General features: G+C 38.5%; 1 protein-coding gene across 3 annotated transcripts in view; it reads left to right on the forward strand.

The window, feature by feature from the left end:
* Positions 1–7,911: 7,911 nt before the first annotated feature.
* MTHFD2L (methylenetetrahydrofolate dehydrogenase (NADP+ dependent) 2 like) overlaps positions 7,912–17,714 on the forward strand; it is a 61,395-nt gene continuing 51,592 nt past the window's right edge. For 2 of the 3 annotated variants that reach the window (XM_072126609.1, XM_072126611.1), the window contains exons 1-2: positions 7,912–8,161; positions 14,224–14,420. In XM_072126609.1, the coding sequence (XP_071982710.1) occupies positions 8,049–8,161; positions 14,224–14,420 (310 nt within the window). In that variant the 5' untranslated portion in view covers positions 7,912–8,048. The remainder of the gene's footprint in view (positions 8,162–14,223; positions 14,421–17,714) is intronic. The other variant, XM_072126610.1, reaches the window with a different exon arrangement.

Below are 17,714 nucleotides of genomic sequence, written 5' to 3' on the forward strand. Positions count from 1 at the left end.
ACTGGCACATTCACTAATTCACTTGTGAGGAGAGAGAAGCTGCAAACTTGATGTAGCCGAGCTGACTGTTAAAGGCATCTAATGGATCTCGTGCATCTCTGATCTGTCTGATCTCTCTGTGTCAGTGTGTTAGTACAATGTCAGAAGCCAAATGAAAGTGTATACATTTTCACACCTTGTACCCTGATAATGTAACCACATTATCAGCCCACAAAACAAGATGGATAATACAGTTATGTGACTGCTTAGAGGCCCCGCCCACACCCTGAGACTTTACTCTGTGTTATTGCTGTTTTAGCTACTATCACTCTTCTGGCTGCTCAGTGTAATGTGGTAAAGTAAGGGGTTAAATCTTTATTGTGTTAACATCATTATGGATTAGATATGTGAGAATTTTCTTTTGTTGGAAAACCCCTTTAATCTGAAGAAGTGCCATTCGCTCCAATTCTAAACCACCACCAAGGTCTTGTCATCTTAAAGGCAAAGTGTAAGCCTATGCATGTGCATAGGCTGACATTGCTAATACGCTGCAATACATAAGTATTGCAGAATATTACCATGAACAAGCAATCAGATGATTGCTTATTCATGTCCCATGGTGGATCAAGTAAAAAATGTAAAAAAAATGTTTTTTTTTTTAAAAAATTACTTTTTAAATCACTAAAAATGCCCATAAGCCCCAAAACATATAAAGAGACATAGAACGCTCAAAAAAGTCTAAATCCTAACACAAACCCCACATATATAGTATCACCGCGTCCGTAACAATCTGTAGAATAAAACTAAATAACTATTGAATCCCTACGATGAACGCCTAAAAAAAACAACTTTAAAAACCCGCCAAAAATTATGATTCTTACCTATTGAATCCCACTAAAAATGCAATAAAAAGTAATCAACAAAACATATGTACTCCAGAATGATACTGTTGCAAAGTACAACATGTCCCACAAAAAACAAGCCATCAACCAGCTCTGTAGCCAAAAAACGTAACAATGTTATGCCACTTGGAAGACGGCGATGCACAAATGATAGATTTTTCCCCACATTATGTTTTACTAAATTTGCCAAATAAAACCCTAAGAAAAAATATTCATGTCTGGTATACCCGTAATCGTATCGACCCATAGAATAAAGATAACATGATTAGGCTATACAGAACAAATTGTAGAACAAACTGCAGTACAAATTGTATGGTGGGTTATCTATTTTTATCTTTTGGAAATGTGTAAATTTTAGGGCTTAATGAAGGTATAGCTGACAGAATTTAACCATTCTAAATTTCACCTCCATTTTGATTCAATTACTATGAAGATCTCAAGGGGTTAACAATCTTCCTAAAAGCTGCTTCTGATAGCTTGAGGGTTGCAGATTTGAATATCGGTTGATTATATAGGGTGGTTTTAATAATAAATATGTAAAATTTAATTTCAAACAGTATTTATCCCCAAAATAGTAAATTCTGAAAATACAGAAAAGGGATAATCTATTTGTTAGCCGCGTGTCGTCAAAATAAATTATCCAGACATTTAAAAAATTATGAAAATGTAAAGCAGACATATGGGAAATGTTATTCAGCAACTTATTTAGGTGGTAAATCTATCTGCCTGAAAATGCGATGATTTAGAATTTCGAAAATGGCAAATTTTTCAAAAAAATTCATAATTTTTTCTTTTGTTTTTGTAAATAAACGCAAAACTTATAAGCTAAAAATTACCACTAAAATGAAGTACAACATGTGGGGAAAAAAACAATCTCAGAATTGCTTTGATAAGTAAAAGTGTTCAAAAGTTATAACCATATAAAGAGACGCAGGTCAGAATCCAAAAAATGGGACTGAGCCTTAAGCTGCAAAATGGCTGCGTCCTTAAGGGGTTAAAGGGGTGTTCCCATATCAGGAAATTTTTATTGTTTTCATGATAAAAAGTTATACAGGTTTCCAATATACTTTCTTTATCAATTCCTTACAGTTTTCTAGATCTCTGCTTCGTGCCATTCTATGGAAAGCTTCTATGTTTACTCCAATCAGAACGTGCACCTGTGTGACATGGTCAGATTCCTGTCCACTGGGAGTAAACATAGATTCTTTTACATAGAATCACAGCAAGCAGAGCTCTAGAAAATTGATACAGAAAGTACATTGGATAATTGCATAACTCTTTAGCCTAAAAAGAATAACATTAATGTGCTGTAATGTACTCCTTTAACCCCTTAATGACCGCCCTATCGGGAATCTACGGCGGTCATTAAGGGTACTTCTTCTGACGCGACGCCTTTCTACGGCGCCGCGTCAGAAGAAGATTTCGGGACATCGGGTCAGTATAGTGCCGGTGTCGGGCTGTGATATCACAGCCCAGACCCTGCATTAACACCCAGGATCGGAAAAACTCCGATCCCTGGTGTTTAACCCCTTACACGCCGCGGTCAAGCATGTGTCCCCCGTGGATCGGACCCCCCCGGTGTGCTTACCGGGGGATCCGATCTCTCCTGCCGCTGCCCCGGGTCCCGACGAGTGACCCGAGGCTGTCGGCTCCTCTTCTCACCGGGTCCTGCCTTCCTGGCAGGACCCGGCTGTAAGTAACTGAGCATGCGCGGCATGCTCAGTTACTTACACTATACACTGCAATACAAGTGTATTGCAGTGTAAAGGCTTGAATAAGCGATCGGATGATCGCTTATTCAAGCCAAGAAGTAGAAAATGTAAAAAAGTTTAAAAAAAAAAATTAAAACTTTTTATAATATAATTAAATAAATAAATAAAATAAAAGTCCCATAATCTCCCCAGTAACACATAAAATGCATATACAGTAAATAAAACACAAAAACACATACATATTTGGTATCACCACGTCCGTATTAATCTGTACAATAAATCTAAATCAATATTGAACCCGCTCGGTGAACTACGTAAAAAAAAAACTCGGAAAACTTCCCATAATATACAATTTTTCATCAAACACCATCACAAAAAATGTTCTAAAAAGTGATCAAAAAAAGTTACGGTACCTAATATGATACGACTGAAAAAAACAACTCTTTTCGCAAAAAATAAGCCCTCAACCAGGTCTGACAACAGAAAAATACAGAAGTTATGGCCCTAAAAATTTGTCAATAGTAAAAACAATGCGATTTTCTCCAATATTGGTTTTGCTCAGGAAAATTAAGCAAAAATAAGAAAACTATATAAATGAGGTAACACCGCAATCGTAGTGAACCAGAGAATAAAGATAAAATATTATTTTTATGTTACGGTGAGCGGGGAAAAAAAAATGCTAACAATCCAAAATAAAAATTGATGATTTTGTTTGTGTCCTCCTTGAAATAGTTAATAAAATCTCAAGAATAAGCTTTAGACTCCCAAAATAAGTTATTTATACATTGTATCTCATCCCATAAAGAATAAGCCTCATATGTTCGCATTACCAAAAAAAATAAAAATTTATAGGTCGTACAATGTGACAATACAAATCTGCTGTGAATGGCGCCTCCATTCATTCTATATGGGGTATCAGTACACTCGGGAGGAATTGGGCATCAAGCGTTGCGTGCGTTTCATCATTTAATTTATTCTGAAAATTTCAGTTTTGGCCTAAATCTATGTATGTTCCAAAAAAATTCTATAGTTTCTAAATCGCAGGTCCATATTTTTTAACCCATGTGAAACACTTAAAGGGTTAATAGACTTAATAGAAGTTGTTTTACATACGTTGAGGGGTGAAGTTTCTGTAGTGGGGTAATTTATGGGGTTTTACTATTATTTAGGCCTCTCAAAGTCACTTGAAAGCTGAATTGTCCCTCAAAATGTGAGTTTTGGCAATTTTCATGAAAATAAGAAAAATCGCACCTAAAGTTCTGCACCTCATAACATCCTAGAAAAATGGCCGGAAGCATAAAATATCATCCCAACATAAAGCAGATATTCTGTAAATGTTAATTATCAAACTTTTTGGGTAGTTTTACATCTTGTCTGGAAACCAGAACATTTCAAACTTGGAAAATGAAGAATTTTTACAAACTTTTGCCAAATTTTCACTTTTTTTCAGAACGAAATGCAAAACTTATCACTTAAATTTTATAACTAACATGAAGTACAATGTATCACGAGAAAACATTCTCAAAATCACCCGGATATGTTAAAACGTTCCGAAGTTATAACCAATTATCGTGAGACTTGTCAGATTTGAAAAATCGAGTCTGGTCATTGAGCTGAAAACTAGTGTCGGTGATAAGGGGTTAATATTAGCTATTAATAATGAAATGTGTAATGAATCTGCTGAAGACAGGTATGAACATGGCCATTATTATTATTATTTTTTTTTTTTCCAATACAAATGGTGTCTTCAGAGAAAAGCTTTTGGAAATTGTAGTTTTTCAACCTAAACCCAATCTCACAATCAAAGCAAAAGGATAACTCAGAAAGGATAATAGCTAAGTATGTATCTTTTGACAATAATTATTTCCTCTAACGAGTGGCTGAAATCTTCCATGGAAATCGAGTGTGGATAAACCAGGGACCTTACTCATGGTTCCAGGGACTGTGACTGTGGTTATTTTCTTATATTTGCTAAAATCAACTTTTACAATTCTAGTAATGACCCTGAAAAGGCTACAGGGGTTGTTCCCAGAGGCTCTGTGCTGTAGCGCCATGGGCTGTTACAGTATCAATGGAGCACTTCCCGCTCCTAATGTTTGCTGAAACGAACTGTGGTGCAGTGAGATTAAATCAGGCAGCTGGAGGGGAAAGTGTCAAGATGGTTTTTAAAGGGGAGGTGGAAACAGCTGATGAATCTACAGCACGGAGGGGCTCTTGGAGCCACCCCAGTAGCCTTTCAGACTCCTAAGCATAATCTTAAAGTTGTTCTTGAGTAACTCATAAGTTTACCAGTCACAGTATCTGGATCTATGAATAAGTGTCCCTGGTTTATCATGCTTGATTTTGATGGTAGATTTCCTTTAAAGCTACCACGGGGCCCTGGCTTTTATACTGTTGGAACACCACCACATTTTAACCCCTTAAGGACGCAGGGTTTTTTCGCTCATTTCTCGCTCTCCACCTTCAAAAATCCATAACTTTTTCATTTTTACGTGTACAGACCTGTGTGAGGGCTTATTTTGTGCGTATCAAATTTTACTTTCCCTCAATGTTATTTATTTTAACATGCCGTGTACTGCGAAGCTGGAAAAAAAATCCCAAATGTCACGTTCTTGTGGGCTCAGTTTTTAAGACTTTGACTGTGCCCTCCAAATAATACCTCAGCTTTATTCTTTGATTCGGTACAATCGCGGTGATACTATATTTTTACAGGTTTTATTGCGTTTTAATACATTTTCATAAATTAAACAAATGTGTACAAAAAAGAAAAGAAAATTTTTGCCATCTTCTGAAGCTAATACGTTTTTCATACTTTGGCGCACAGAGCTGTGTGAGGTGTCATTTTTTGCAAAATGCGCCGACGTTTTCATTGCTACCATTTTGAGGTCTGTGCGACATTTTGATCACTTTTTATTCCATCTTTTATGTGATGTAAAAAGGTGTAAAAGTCGCATTTCGGACATTTGGGCACCATTTCCCATCTCGGAGGTCACCGCCGTCAATAACCGTTTTTATATTTTGATAGATCGGGCATTTTGGGACGCGGCGATACCTAATGTGTCTGTGATTTTTACTGTTTATTATGTTTTATATCAGTTCTAGGGAAAGGGGGGTGATTTTAATTTTTTATATTTTATAAATTTTTTTTATTTTTTAAACTTTTTTTTTTTCACTATTTCTTAGACCATCTAGGGTACATTAACCCTAGATGGTCAGATCGTTCCTACCATATACTGCAATACTTCTGTATTGCAATATATGGCATTTTTGCAGGTCATTCATTACAATGAGCCACTGGCCGACTTTGCCGGCGGCAACGGAAAGGTTAATAGCCGCGATCGGTCAAGCACCGGCCGCAGTTATTAGCGGTGGGAGTTTGCTGCAATATGCAACAGCCCCCACCCTTGTATGAAGAGGACTCAGCATTAGAGATGAGCGAACACACTCGTCCGAGCTTGATGCTCGTTCGAGCATTAGCGTACTCGTAACTGCTCGTTGCTCGGACGAATACTTCGCCAGCTCGAGAAAATGGCATCGCCCGCCATTTTGATTTTTGTCGGCCAGAAACAGAGCCAATCACAAGCCAGGAGACTCTGCACTCCACCCAGCATGACGTGGTACCCTTACACGTCGATAGCAGTGGTTGGCTGGCCAGATCAGGTGACCCTGGAATAGACTAGCTCCTGCCCGCGCTGCTCGCGTCATTCTCTGTCTGGATGTCGTTAGGGAGAGAGCTGCTGCTGCTGCAGGGATAGCGTTAGGGTGTTATATTAGCTTACTGTTAGGCAGGAGTGAGTGTACAAGAACCCAACAGCCCTTGTTATTTTTTTTTTGTTTGCTTGTGGCTGGGCTTGCTGGCACTAGTAGTGCAGCTAGTACCATATTGTGAGGAATTTGCAGGGAGACTTGCGAACGTTCTATTTAGCTCTTAGTGACACGCATATCCATCTCAAACACCTAAGTGGGACAATTTATTAGGGGTTTGATTGAATTAGGCACAGTCTGACAATTTTTTATTTTTTTTTCAAAACTTCAAACTTCTCCCACCCGTCTACTCTACACTGTGAGAGATTGATTGGGAATAGATGATGAAGCTCTGATGATTAATCCATGAGAAATAAATAGAGCTTTTCTCAATACACATTAGATGGCTCATGGAATGTACTGTAGAAAAGATACAATCCAACTCCAAAAGATAGAATCCACCAGTGGAAATGGATAAAAAAAATCCAATTCTTTAATTAAAACTTGATAAATACATAGTACCAGGATACAGACAACACAGTGAATCAACTCAAGCCTACGCGTTTCGGATAGACTGCCCTTATCCTGCCATGAAATGTGTAGGATTGAGTTGATTCGCTGTGTTCTTTGTATCCTGGTACTATGTTTTTATCAAGTTCAAATTAAAGAATTGAAAGTTTTTTAATCCGTTTCTTCTTTATTAGTGGTGAGCCATGGGACAGGGAAGGATAACCGGACACAAACAAGCAGCAAGGCTTTCCCACTTATGGATTATGGTGCTGGATTGTATCTTTTCTATTGTGAATGTGCTCGTAAGATGGAGTATCCGTGCTCAAGATATACACCGGAGACCAGCTTCAGGTGAGCTGACTATTTCTGTTTTTGCCATGGCATGTACTGCTCTCTAGAAAAATAAGATGTCGGTACAGATGCCATGACACCTTTCTTATATTTGGGGAGATGTCGGAGGGAGACCATATATACCAGCTGCGTGTCTTGTCTCTCTTCTTTTGCAGCTTCTCTTTTGTTGATTGTTTGATCACTGGAAATATTTTATGCAGGTAAGATGTGGATAAACTATTGATGGTAACAAGAGCAAACCATAGAGGCTGACCATGTGGCTGCTATGGTCCTTCAAAGGCCTAGCCAAGCATGTCCCATTTGCTTGACTAGAGAATTGGGATAACCAGTGTAAGGCCATTCCACCCCAGAGATACTATATCAGGGAACAGGTCCATGCACATAGGTCAGAAACAAAGAGACCTTTGCTCTGAGAACCTTTGCTCTTCTATGAGACTGGTAAGTAGTGTTATTTTTTGTTACCTCTTTTTGCAACATTTCCCTCAGCTAACAATGTAATAAAAAATGGCAGATGACAACCAGCATGAATTATTTTTAAATAATTAAGTAATATGGATAATTAGAAAAGAACATTTTATAAAAATGTTTCACCTTTCTATCAGTCCATGTGTATTGCTGCAGTTAGTCTTTGTACAGGTGCACTCATCATCCAATCCCTGGTATAGGGAGGTGGAGTTTTCATTCAGTCATTGCTTCATTCTTCATCAGCCTGGGGTCCTTGAAGGTACCATTGACTGTACTGCAAATGATGCTCATGAGGGTTTTGCTGCTGCAGGGGTGATAATCTGGACCATCATTTGCTCATTTATGCTCTTCTCCTCAGTGTATCCTATTATTGCACACTGAGCTAATGGCTTCTATAATAAACAGCATTTATATCCTTAAGAGGACAATATATGGAACTGCAAAATTCAACATGACCAAATGGAGAAGGGGCTTCTACATAGACAGGAGCTGTTTTAGGTGAGAGCATATTTAATATCCTTTGATATACTATATCACATGTTCAGGGAGTGCTAGAATGCATATATCAGTATTTAATGACCCATATACTGATACATTATAATGTCTATTGCTATGTTGCATAATGAAGTTAAGTTTACTTTTATGTATATTGTAATATATATGTATATTGTATATTTTTTTATATACTTCTCAATGTTCAAGGTTTCTTTGTAATGTTAAAATATGTTATCATTCAGTTGCACATTTTTGAGTTTATTGGTCACATACATATAAGGTGCTTTTTACAGATGAAACAAAGGCAGGTGATCCAGATAACTTTCATATAATTCTATTATTTTTGGAGATTATCCATTTATATTCCTAGAAATAGCTATATTACTTGTGTGCATAGCTTACTATGTCATTTTTTCTGTATTAGTCCAAATAAACACATACATTTTTCCTGTTTAGTCTAAATTTACAGCTGATATAATTTTTTTCCTGTTTATATTTTGATTTAATACAACAAACTTTTGCTTTTGATTATTTAGAATCACTTCATTATTTATTTTATATAAACTATATTCCCTCACAGAATGGAACATGCTATACAGTATATTTCTAGATGACTTGTCCATATAAATTCTATATGTACCGTATATATAATTTTTTACATACTTTGTTTGCTGTTGTCTTGCATGTTTTTTCTGTTCATTTTTTTTTATATTACATCGCTTTGTCTTTCAGTCATAGATTAGGGCTTATAATGTTTATTGCAGCTGCAGCTTCCCCTTCACACTCCACTAGTTTAAAATGATGACTGCAGAGCCAAAGATGTAGAAAAGGCACAGCCTCTCCATATGGCACTCTCGTCATTTACACCCTTTCCTTTGTTTTATTGAATATTATATAGCTATTTGTAGCTTATTCCGTTTACTACAATTAACTTAAACCAAGTGTAGAATGCCCTTTGTAGCTATATAAATGGAGGCCATGTAGGTGTTCATATGCATGGTACCTACAAACACATATAAAACAGCACTTACCATTTATTCAGAATTGAAGGTAAACCGAACATAATGTATATTTGGGTCAGTCTGCTGCCCATACATAGGGAGTAACATTCAGATATTTTTAGTAGCAATAAATTGTATACATTAGTTGGATAATAAATCCTGAGACACAATAATTATATATTTAGTGATAAAGTAATTCTATTGGCAATCCAGTTTTATCATCTTTGATTAAACTGTAGAATAATTTCCATTTTTTGCTCTATTGGAGCCTATTACTGCAGTCAAATGGAATCTTTTAATCAATAATAATCATCTATATTAAAGGGTCATCTGAGGTCATTTTGAGACACTATTTAAATACGAATTGTGATATCACAGGAGATAATGATTTTTCATTTGCAGGGTAGAGGTAAGCAACTTTGACTTTCATGTGACCTTTTCTTTATCTATTTACACAGACCTAAAAATGGCACTTTTTTATGATCATCACATTATAAACATCACAGGAGGAGAATGACCGTAAATGGTCACCTGTTAGTGTGGAATTCTCTTTTGGTGTCCCTCCACCTAAATTCTAATTACATCATAACATTAACATCTTTTGCACCTAGTAATATTTTGGCCACTACATTATTGAATTTTATTTCTGCCTTAAAGCAGTTGGCCACTTTTAGCAAACTTTAACAGGGTAAGTAAAAAAACCCTAATAGAGTCTTGCTGTTAGGTGCCATGGGTCACGTGACCCTTAGGTAGAAGAACTCAGTACTTCTTGTGATGACCTTTGTCCTGCTGACCCGGCCTAAGGAGGGGGCTGTACTGACATTACTGTATGCATGTCTTTTCTGTAATAATCCCTTCAAAATCAGTTGTTGGAGTGGTTGCAAACAGCAATGACTGCACAGCCCCCTACATTCACCAGAGACTTGTCCAAGAGGTCATATGACCCATGGCTCCTCACTGCAAACTTTACAGAGTCACTTTTAAAGTTTGCTATAAGTGGCCAACCCCTTTAAGGACATGCAGGACCCCATTGCTGATTTCTGAATGGGGCCCCCTTAAATATTTACATATTACACTCATATATACACACACATTTATATACCTATACACATAAACATACAGTTCTTCACTCATACTCACACACATAAAGAGCATATACACACCACATATACACACATAAAGTGCCATATCCAGCATAAATATACACAATACACACATTACACATACAGCATATAAACATCACAGATATGTGTCACACGCATATAAATGTTCAATAAAAAAAGAGAATAAAAAAAAAGGCAATGGATACAACGTAATTCAAGGTAGGGGGATCTAGCTGGAGACACATATAATTCTGTATGTACTGCACAGAAGCTGAGCCATGTACAGGAGTCATTTAACCTTTTTTAGGGCTCATATGTTTAATAGGACACTGTATATAGTTAGAAATCTTGCATTTAACACCGTATATTCCGGCGTATAAGACGACTTTTGAAGACAGAAAAATCTTTTGTCTTCTCTGGGGTCGTCTTATACGCCGGTAATCCCGACCGCCCGCCGTGTATTCACGGCGGCGGTCGGCTCCCGGTGCATGGAGAGGGCTCACACGCTGAGCCCTCTCCATAGCCGGTAAGTCTTTGCTGCATATTGCAGCAGAGGCTTACCGGTAACACCCGCGATCTGGGCTAGCACCGATCGTGGGTATTTTCACAGCGTGGGCTGCCGGCAAAGCTGCCGGCAGCCTCAAAAAGATAGCGGCGCATGGGCGGCGCCATCTTACCTGGGATCGCCGCTCCCTGTGACGTCATCGGGGGCGGCGATCCGTCTCCATGGTAGCCTCGGGTCTTCCGAAGACCCGTGGCTATTTCGTTTTAACCCCTTCATTACATTGTGCTGATAGCACATTGTAATGAATGAGGAGTAATATCCCCATATACTGCCATACTGTAGTATGGCAGTATATGGTAGGATCGATCAGACAACCTAGGGTTAAAGTACCCTAGGGAGTCTGAAAAATAGTATAAATAAAAATAAAAAAAAGTTAAAAAAAAAATAATAATAATAAAAAAAACTAAAATTTCAAATCACCCCCCTTTCCCTAGAACTGACATAAATATAAATAAACAGTAAAAGTCATAAACACATTAGGTATCGACGCGTCCGAAAATGCCCGATCTATCAAAATATGATAACGGTTTTTCAATGCATTTAACCCTGTAACGGAAAATAGCGCCCAAAGTCGAAAATGGCACTTTTTTGCCATTTTGAAAAATATAAAAAAATCTATAAAAAGTGATCAAAAGGTTGTACAGTCCTAAAAATGATATCATTGAAAATATTATCAAATTTCGCAAAAAATGACACCACCCACAGCTCCATACAAGAAAGTATAAAAAAGTTATTAGCGCCAGAATTTGGCAAAATCAAAAAAATTATTTTTGTACAGGAGGTTTTCATTTTTGTAAATGTATAAAAACATTATAAAACCTATACAAATTTGGTATCCCCTTAATCGTACCGACCCAAAGAATAAAGTAGACATGTCATTTGGGGCGCTCAGTGAAAGACGTAATATCCAAGCCCACAAGAAAATGGCGCAAATGCGTTTTTTCACCATTTTCATTGCATTTGGAATTTTTTTCCTGCTTCTGAGTACATGGCATGGAATATTTAATAAAATAAAAATTTAAGGTACAGTATGGTAACATTTACAGTAAAATGGACGATGGTAATGTTGTTGTTGTATGCCTTATGTTTATGAGCGACAGTTTTCCTGCTATATACCTGCATGTCATAAGAATTTACATTTAAAAAAGGACCATGTTAAATTCAAATCTGTTTTTTTTTATATTTTTACCGGTGTTTTGTATGCGTTGGAAAAGGGGTAGTCTTATACGGCGAATATATCTTAAACTCTATATTTTAAACAGGAAAGTAGGGGGGTCGTCTTATACACCAGGTCGTCTTATACGCCGGAATATACGGTAATTCTTTTTGTATTTTGACTACATGTAAGCTGTCAGTTTATATGTGTTGTGTGAGAAAATAACCATTAAAATTGTACGGCTACCCAGACTAGATAAGGTTTATCTTCTTCCCCCTTCTGGTTCATGATTTATGTGAGCAGTCCAGCTATATGATTGTGGTCATTAATGAAAATTGCTTGATCAGAAAAGAATTGGATATTTGAGCCAAACCTGCTGTAATGAATAACACTGTTTCTCCATGTATTTCTATGTAATGCTACTGTAAAATTCCAAAGTAGTATTTGATAAAATGAAGGTAAACGAGAGATATCGTGACTCCAGAAGGAATACATTATTTCTCCATCAGAATACAATAACGGATATCCTACCAAAAGGATTAGGGTTGTTTGGTTGTCATCTTCAAGGACCCTATTAAGGACTTTTATTGGTAGTCACTAGCCATTTATTAGCCTTTCTCACTGTGAATGATCCAGCATGTTTGTGCATTACACAGATAGAGAATTAAATAGGTTTGCTCAATAAATCCTTTTATTCCCTATCCACAGGATGGAGGATAAATGATCTGAGGATAAAACTCATTTCACACTCCACTGATTTCTATTATACTTCAGGAGCATATTATAGGACAAATGACCCTGGATGTCCTATTCACTATAGGGCAACTTCACCGATCCATTATTTCTCCTCTCTCCTGTATGGTCAGAAAAAACCCTTTAATTAACGTTTGGGTTAACTGAACACTTGTCGATGTAAATAGTCTTATATCAGCTAATTGTTAGAGGACTTTTCTGATAATATCAGTGTTCCGAGTTATACAAGGTATGCAGATTTTAAGTTCTCCAGTCTCCAGTCTTTGTCTCTCCAGTTCATTTTCAGTTCACATTGCAAAGCTCTGGTTAGCATTTTGTACAATATTTCATAAAAGTACTTTATTTTGCATTTGTTAAGTTTTCAATTCTTAATAAGCTTTTAACATAAAAAATTATGTCAGTATCGTCACAAGATTCACCAAATCTATTGTAACGGTGCCTATTGTTTAATAGATTTGTTGCCCTGAGTCTTATTATAAATGATATATCAGTTATTTGTACCTAACAATTGGGTATAATAATATATTAGGTGCATTACATAGTGGTGCATAGAGGAGAGTCTGGCAAGGCACACAGATCTAGTATTTTGGTGCACATTGATAATAATATTTATGTCTAAATACATTTGAACTCAAATTACAGAGCAATAAATATTTGCTCTTCCTAGAGCAAATAGTCCGAAAAATACTGTAGTAGTAGTAGTAGTAGTAATAATAATAATAATAATAATAATAATAAAACAATTTAAAATCAGGCCTTATTTACATGACTGGAAAAACTGTACATCATACAGCTATATCCAATGTATTGCATTTACTGGATCTGTTAAAAAGCAGATCAATTAATGGTTTGGTATATTATTCACAAAGGACCAATAGACTGTAGTCTATGACTATGAGCATCCATGAAAAATGGATGCCACAGGGATAAATCTCAGCCATGTAAAACAGACATTTGCACAGATACATGAATGTAGTCTTGGGTCTTCTGGCTTTTTACTACTTCTATACAAGTGGTTTCTAAAATCAGAATATCAGGAATCCTACTCTTAGCACCACTAGATGATTTCAGTGATTCAAGTGATACTGCATCTTTAATGTTTACACTTCTCTAATTAAATGAGGGTTTTTTCTTTTGTTTTAAAGACTATAGTGTATGTAAAATATATATTGATATATCATACCTATACAATCTCTGCCTGTGGCTGGGTTGAAGAAATATACAGTTATGGTTACTTAGAGTTTAGTCCGATGAGCCACTTCACTCCTGATGTTTGTGCCGCGCTATGAAGCTGGATAAGTTGTAATGGCCGTAATGCACATGGGCACTAAAGCTGAAGTGTACTGCTCTGGCTCATCTGAACTACCACACAGGCAGCAGACTTAGGTTAATATGATAATGAAGTGTTTTTTTTATATGCAGCCCATACTGTATGTGTGTTCATATAGTGTCCCAAATCGCCATGACATATTCCCTTTAAATTCCAGAACATTTTACAGGTCCAAAGCACATGTTATCTCAGGAAATGAACTTGCCAAAGACATTAGGAAAGAAGTCCAGAAAGATGTTGAATCCTGGCTATCACTTGGGAACAAAAGGCCCCATCTAAGTGTTATTCTAGTGGGTGACAATCCTGCAAGTCTTACCTATGTGAAGAACAAGATTAAAGCTGCAACTACAGTAGGTAATGACAGTTTATTGGTAATTACTGTAATAGGCTTTGTCTACTGTTTCCAGGGGCGTAACTTGAGGGGGTGAAGAGGTTGCAGTCGCACCCGGGCCCAAGAGGTTTAGGGGCCCTTATGGGATCACTTTCCCATATGAGAATACTATTACTATAAATCATACATTATAGTCGGGGGCCTGGCACAGTCTTTGCACTGGGGCCCATCAGCTTCTAGTTACGCCACTGACTATTCCGTTATTGGCACAAACTTTGCAGCATGTACCCAATGTTGTGTAATGATCCAGGTCATAAATAAGAGCGTCAAAACGTGAAACTAGAATCTTATTTCAAATAGGGTAGTAATTGTATGGAGAAGATGTCCTTACATTTGGATTACATGAATATAGAAGTTTGATTTTAAACATCTTTGCTGGAGTGCCAAATAACTTTTCTTCTTTTACATTGTTGTATGGTGTATGGTCAGGACTTACTTTCCATGCACATTAACGATTATCATCCTCTAGTAGTTGGTGCACTGGTTTCTCTACCTTTCTTTACTTGTTACTACCTTTATTAAAAATCACGTGTGTCAGGGACATACAAAGAAATCATGGGGCTCATAGCAAAAGTCAAGTTTTGGCCTCAATCCCCACCAAACCCCACCAAAATAATTATATACTGTACTAGCTGTAGCTCCCGATGTTGGCTGGGATAGTAAATAAATGCTCTTAGCTATAACAAAATAGAAATAAAAATATTCTGTCACTGACTGTCAGTCCCTGTTACAGCCTGTCTGCCTGTCCTGTCACAGTCTGTCTGTCAGTCCCTGCCACAGCCTGTCTGTCAGTCAGTCCCTGTCACAGCCTGTCACACTTCACGACTGCCCCGGTCCCCCGGCTTCTTACTTACCCCGTCCCGTTCCCACGCCGACTCCGGCAGCACGGCGCGCGCATCCCCGCCTCCTTGCATCTCTGCCGCCTGCCCTGACACTGTGCCTGGACTTTGACCACGAGATTGATTGCCGTTCTTGTACCTCAACCTTTGGCCGCCACTGCAGACAAGTCACGCCTGAGGAACGACCTGGTGGTACCACGCCGCAGCTTGTCTAACCCGCTTTGCGACGGGCTCTGGTGAAACCGGGTACCACAGGTACCTCCGGTCCCAGGTAGTGGCTTGAGTCATCGTCTGCAGTGGTCCAGTGGATCCACAACCCACAAGCCTGACACCTGTCTGTCAGTCAGTTCCTGTCACAGCCTGTCATTTAGTCCCTGTCACAGCGGTCCTTGTCACAGCCTGTCTGTTGGTCCCTGCCACAGCCTGTCTGTCAGTCCCTGCCATGGCCTGTCTGTCGGTCCCTGTCACAGCCTGTCTGCCAGTCAGTCCCGGCAGCCTAGGCACGCTAGTGTCATGGTGCTTGGTATGGGGAACCGGAGGGCTGTCCTACAGCCTGGCAGGTCTCCAGAAGGATGGTGTTGGCAAGAAATGATGAGGGAGAGGCTGCTATAGCGGTTCTCCCTGGGGCAACCCTTTGGTGTCTGGAGTATGAGTCTCTGTGTGGTGGACAGGGTGCCCATGATGGTGACAGCCGTAGTAGCAGGGACCAGACAGAGGCAGACGTTGAACAAAAATAACTTACAGTTATTTATTGAAACCGACAGGAACAGTAGCAACGTGCCTTGACAAATGGTAGAATGCTGGAGATGCAGTTGGAGGGAGCCACAGGGGTAGATCTCCAGCCTGGATGCAAGGGCATCCAGGCTCTCCTGCTCTGGTCTGTTGTGCTGGCTGCACTGACTCTTATCTCTACTCTGATCTGAGAGAGCAAAACTCTCTCCTCACACTGGACTCTTCTTCTGAGAGAGAACTGTAGAAGTTTCCTGACCAGGGGTTTTGTTACTCCCACTGGTCAGGTGGTGGCTACTCCTCCAATTACATCTCAGCTCACAGAAACAAGGTGTAACACATGTGATTGGATGACACATATTACATCACATTTAGAATTAACTCCTGCCTTGCCAGGCAGATTCTAGCACTGCAGTGCTCATCTGTGTTATGTAGTGACCTGCTGTGGGGTTGATCAGACCCTACACAGGCTGCAAGCTACATGGTGGGACGTATTCGCAACAACCCCTCTGCCTTGCATCGGCGAGGGTGTTGCACATGTCATAGCCTGTCTGTTGGTCCCTGCCACAGCCTGTCTGTCAGTCCATGTCACAGCCTGTCTGTCGGTCCCTGTCACAGCCTGTCTGTCGGTCCATGTCACAGCCTGCCTGTCTCTCTGTCTCTCTTCATCTTACCTCACACATAAGCACCTTATGCTCATTGCCTATATTAACCAATCACAGCTCAGAGCTCAAAATAATGACCTGTGGCAGAATAGCAACCAATCAAGGCTCAGCTTCCAACTGCCACAGCAGCATCAGCAGATAATGGATTTTCTGTTTATGGTGGTTAATAAGTGGGTTTTGGAAACTGCAGGGTAAAAATTTTGGCTCAAAACCGAGTCTATGGCGCTCCCTGGGTCATATACAACAACTGTGCAAAATTTGGTGATTGAAAACGCGATGGTGCATATTCCTTTAGCACACATACATACATACATACATACACACATACATCCAGCTTTATATATTAGATATTGTCACTAATTTTCTTTATGAAACGAAATCTCATTGCTATTTATTTTTAAAATCTACCTCCATACAGTATAACAGTATATATTACAAACAGATACTCACATACAGACACAAACATATTATTTATAAATAATAATCCTCTTTTTAAAGACCAATATTACCAATGATATCTCTGCACCAGATGCAATGATTTATATTACTGCTCTATTGTTACTGAACAAACACCATGATGTAAGGAATAATAATGTACAGCTGTACATAAACCAGAGTACCACAACATCATAACCACTATGATAGAATAATACAAACAAACCATGACCTCTACCATTATCACTGAATAATACCCCCACACCACAACCACTACCATTACCTCTGCAGAATGACTGAATAATACTGCCAAACCACAATCACTACCATTACCGTTGTAGAATGACTAAATAATACTTCAACACCACTACCATTACCACTTCAGAATGACTAAATACTGCCACACTACAACCACTGCCATTACCACTGCAGAATGACAAAATAATACTGCCACACCACATCCACTGCTATTACCTCTGCAGAATCACTTAATAATACTGCCAAACCACAATCACTGCCATTAACACTGCAGAATGACTAAATAATACTGCCACACCACTACCATTACCACTGCAGAATAAGCAAATAA

This window comes from Engystomops pustulosus, chromosome 1 (genome assembly GCF_040894005.1).
Source record: "Engystomops pustulosus chromosome 1, aEngPut4.maternal, whole genome shotgun sequence".
NCBI lineage: Eukaryota > Metazoa > Chordata > Amphibia > Anura > Leptodactylidae > Engystomops > Engystomops pustulosus.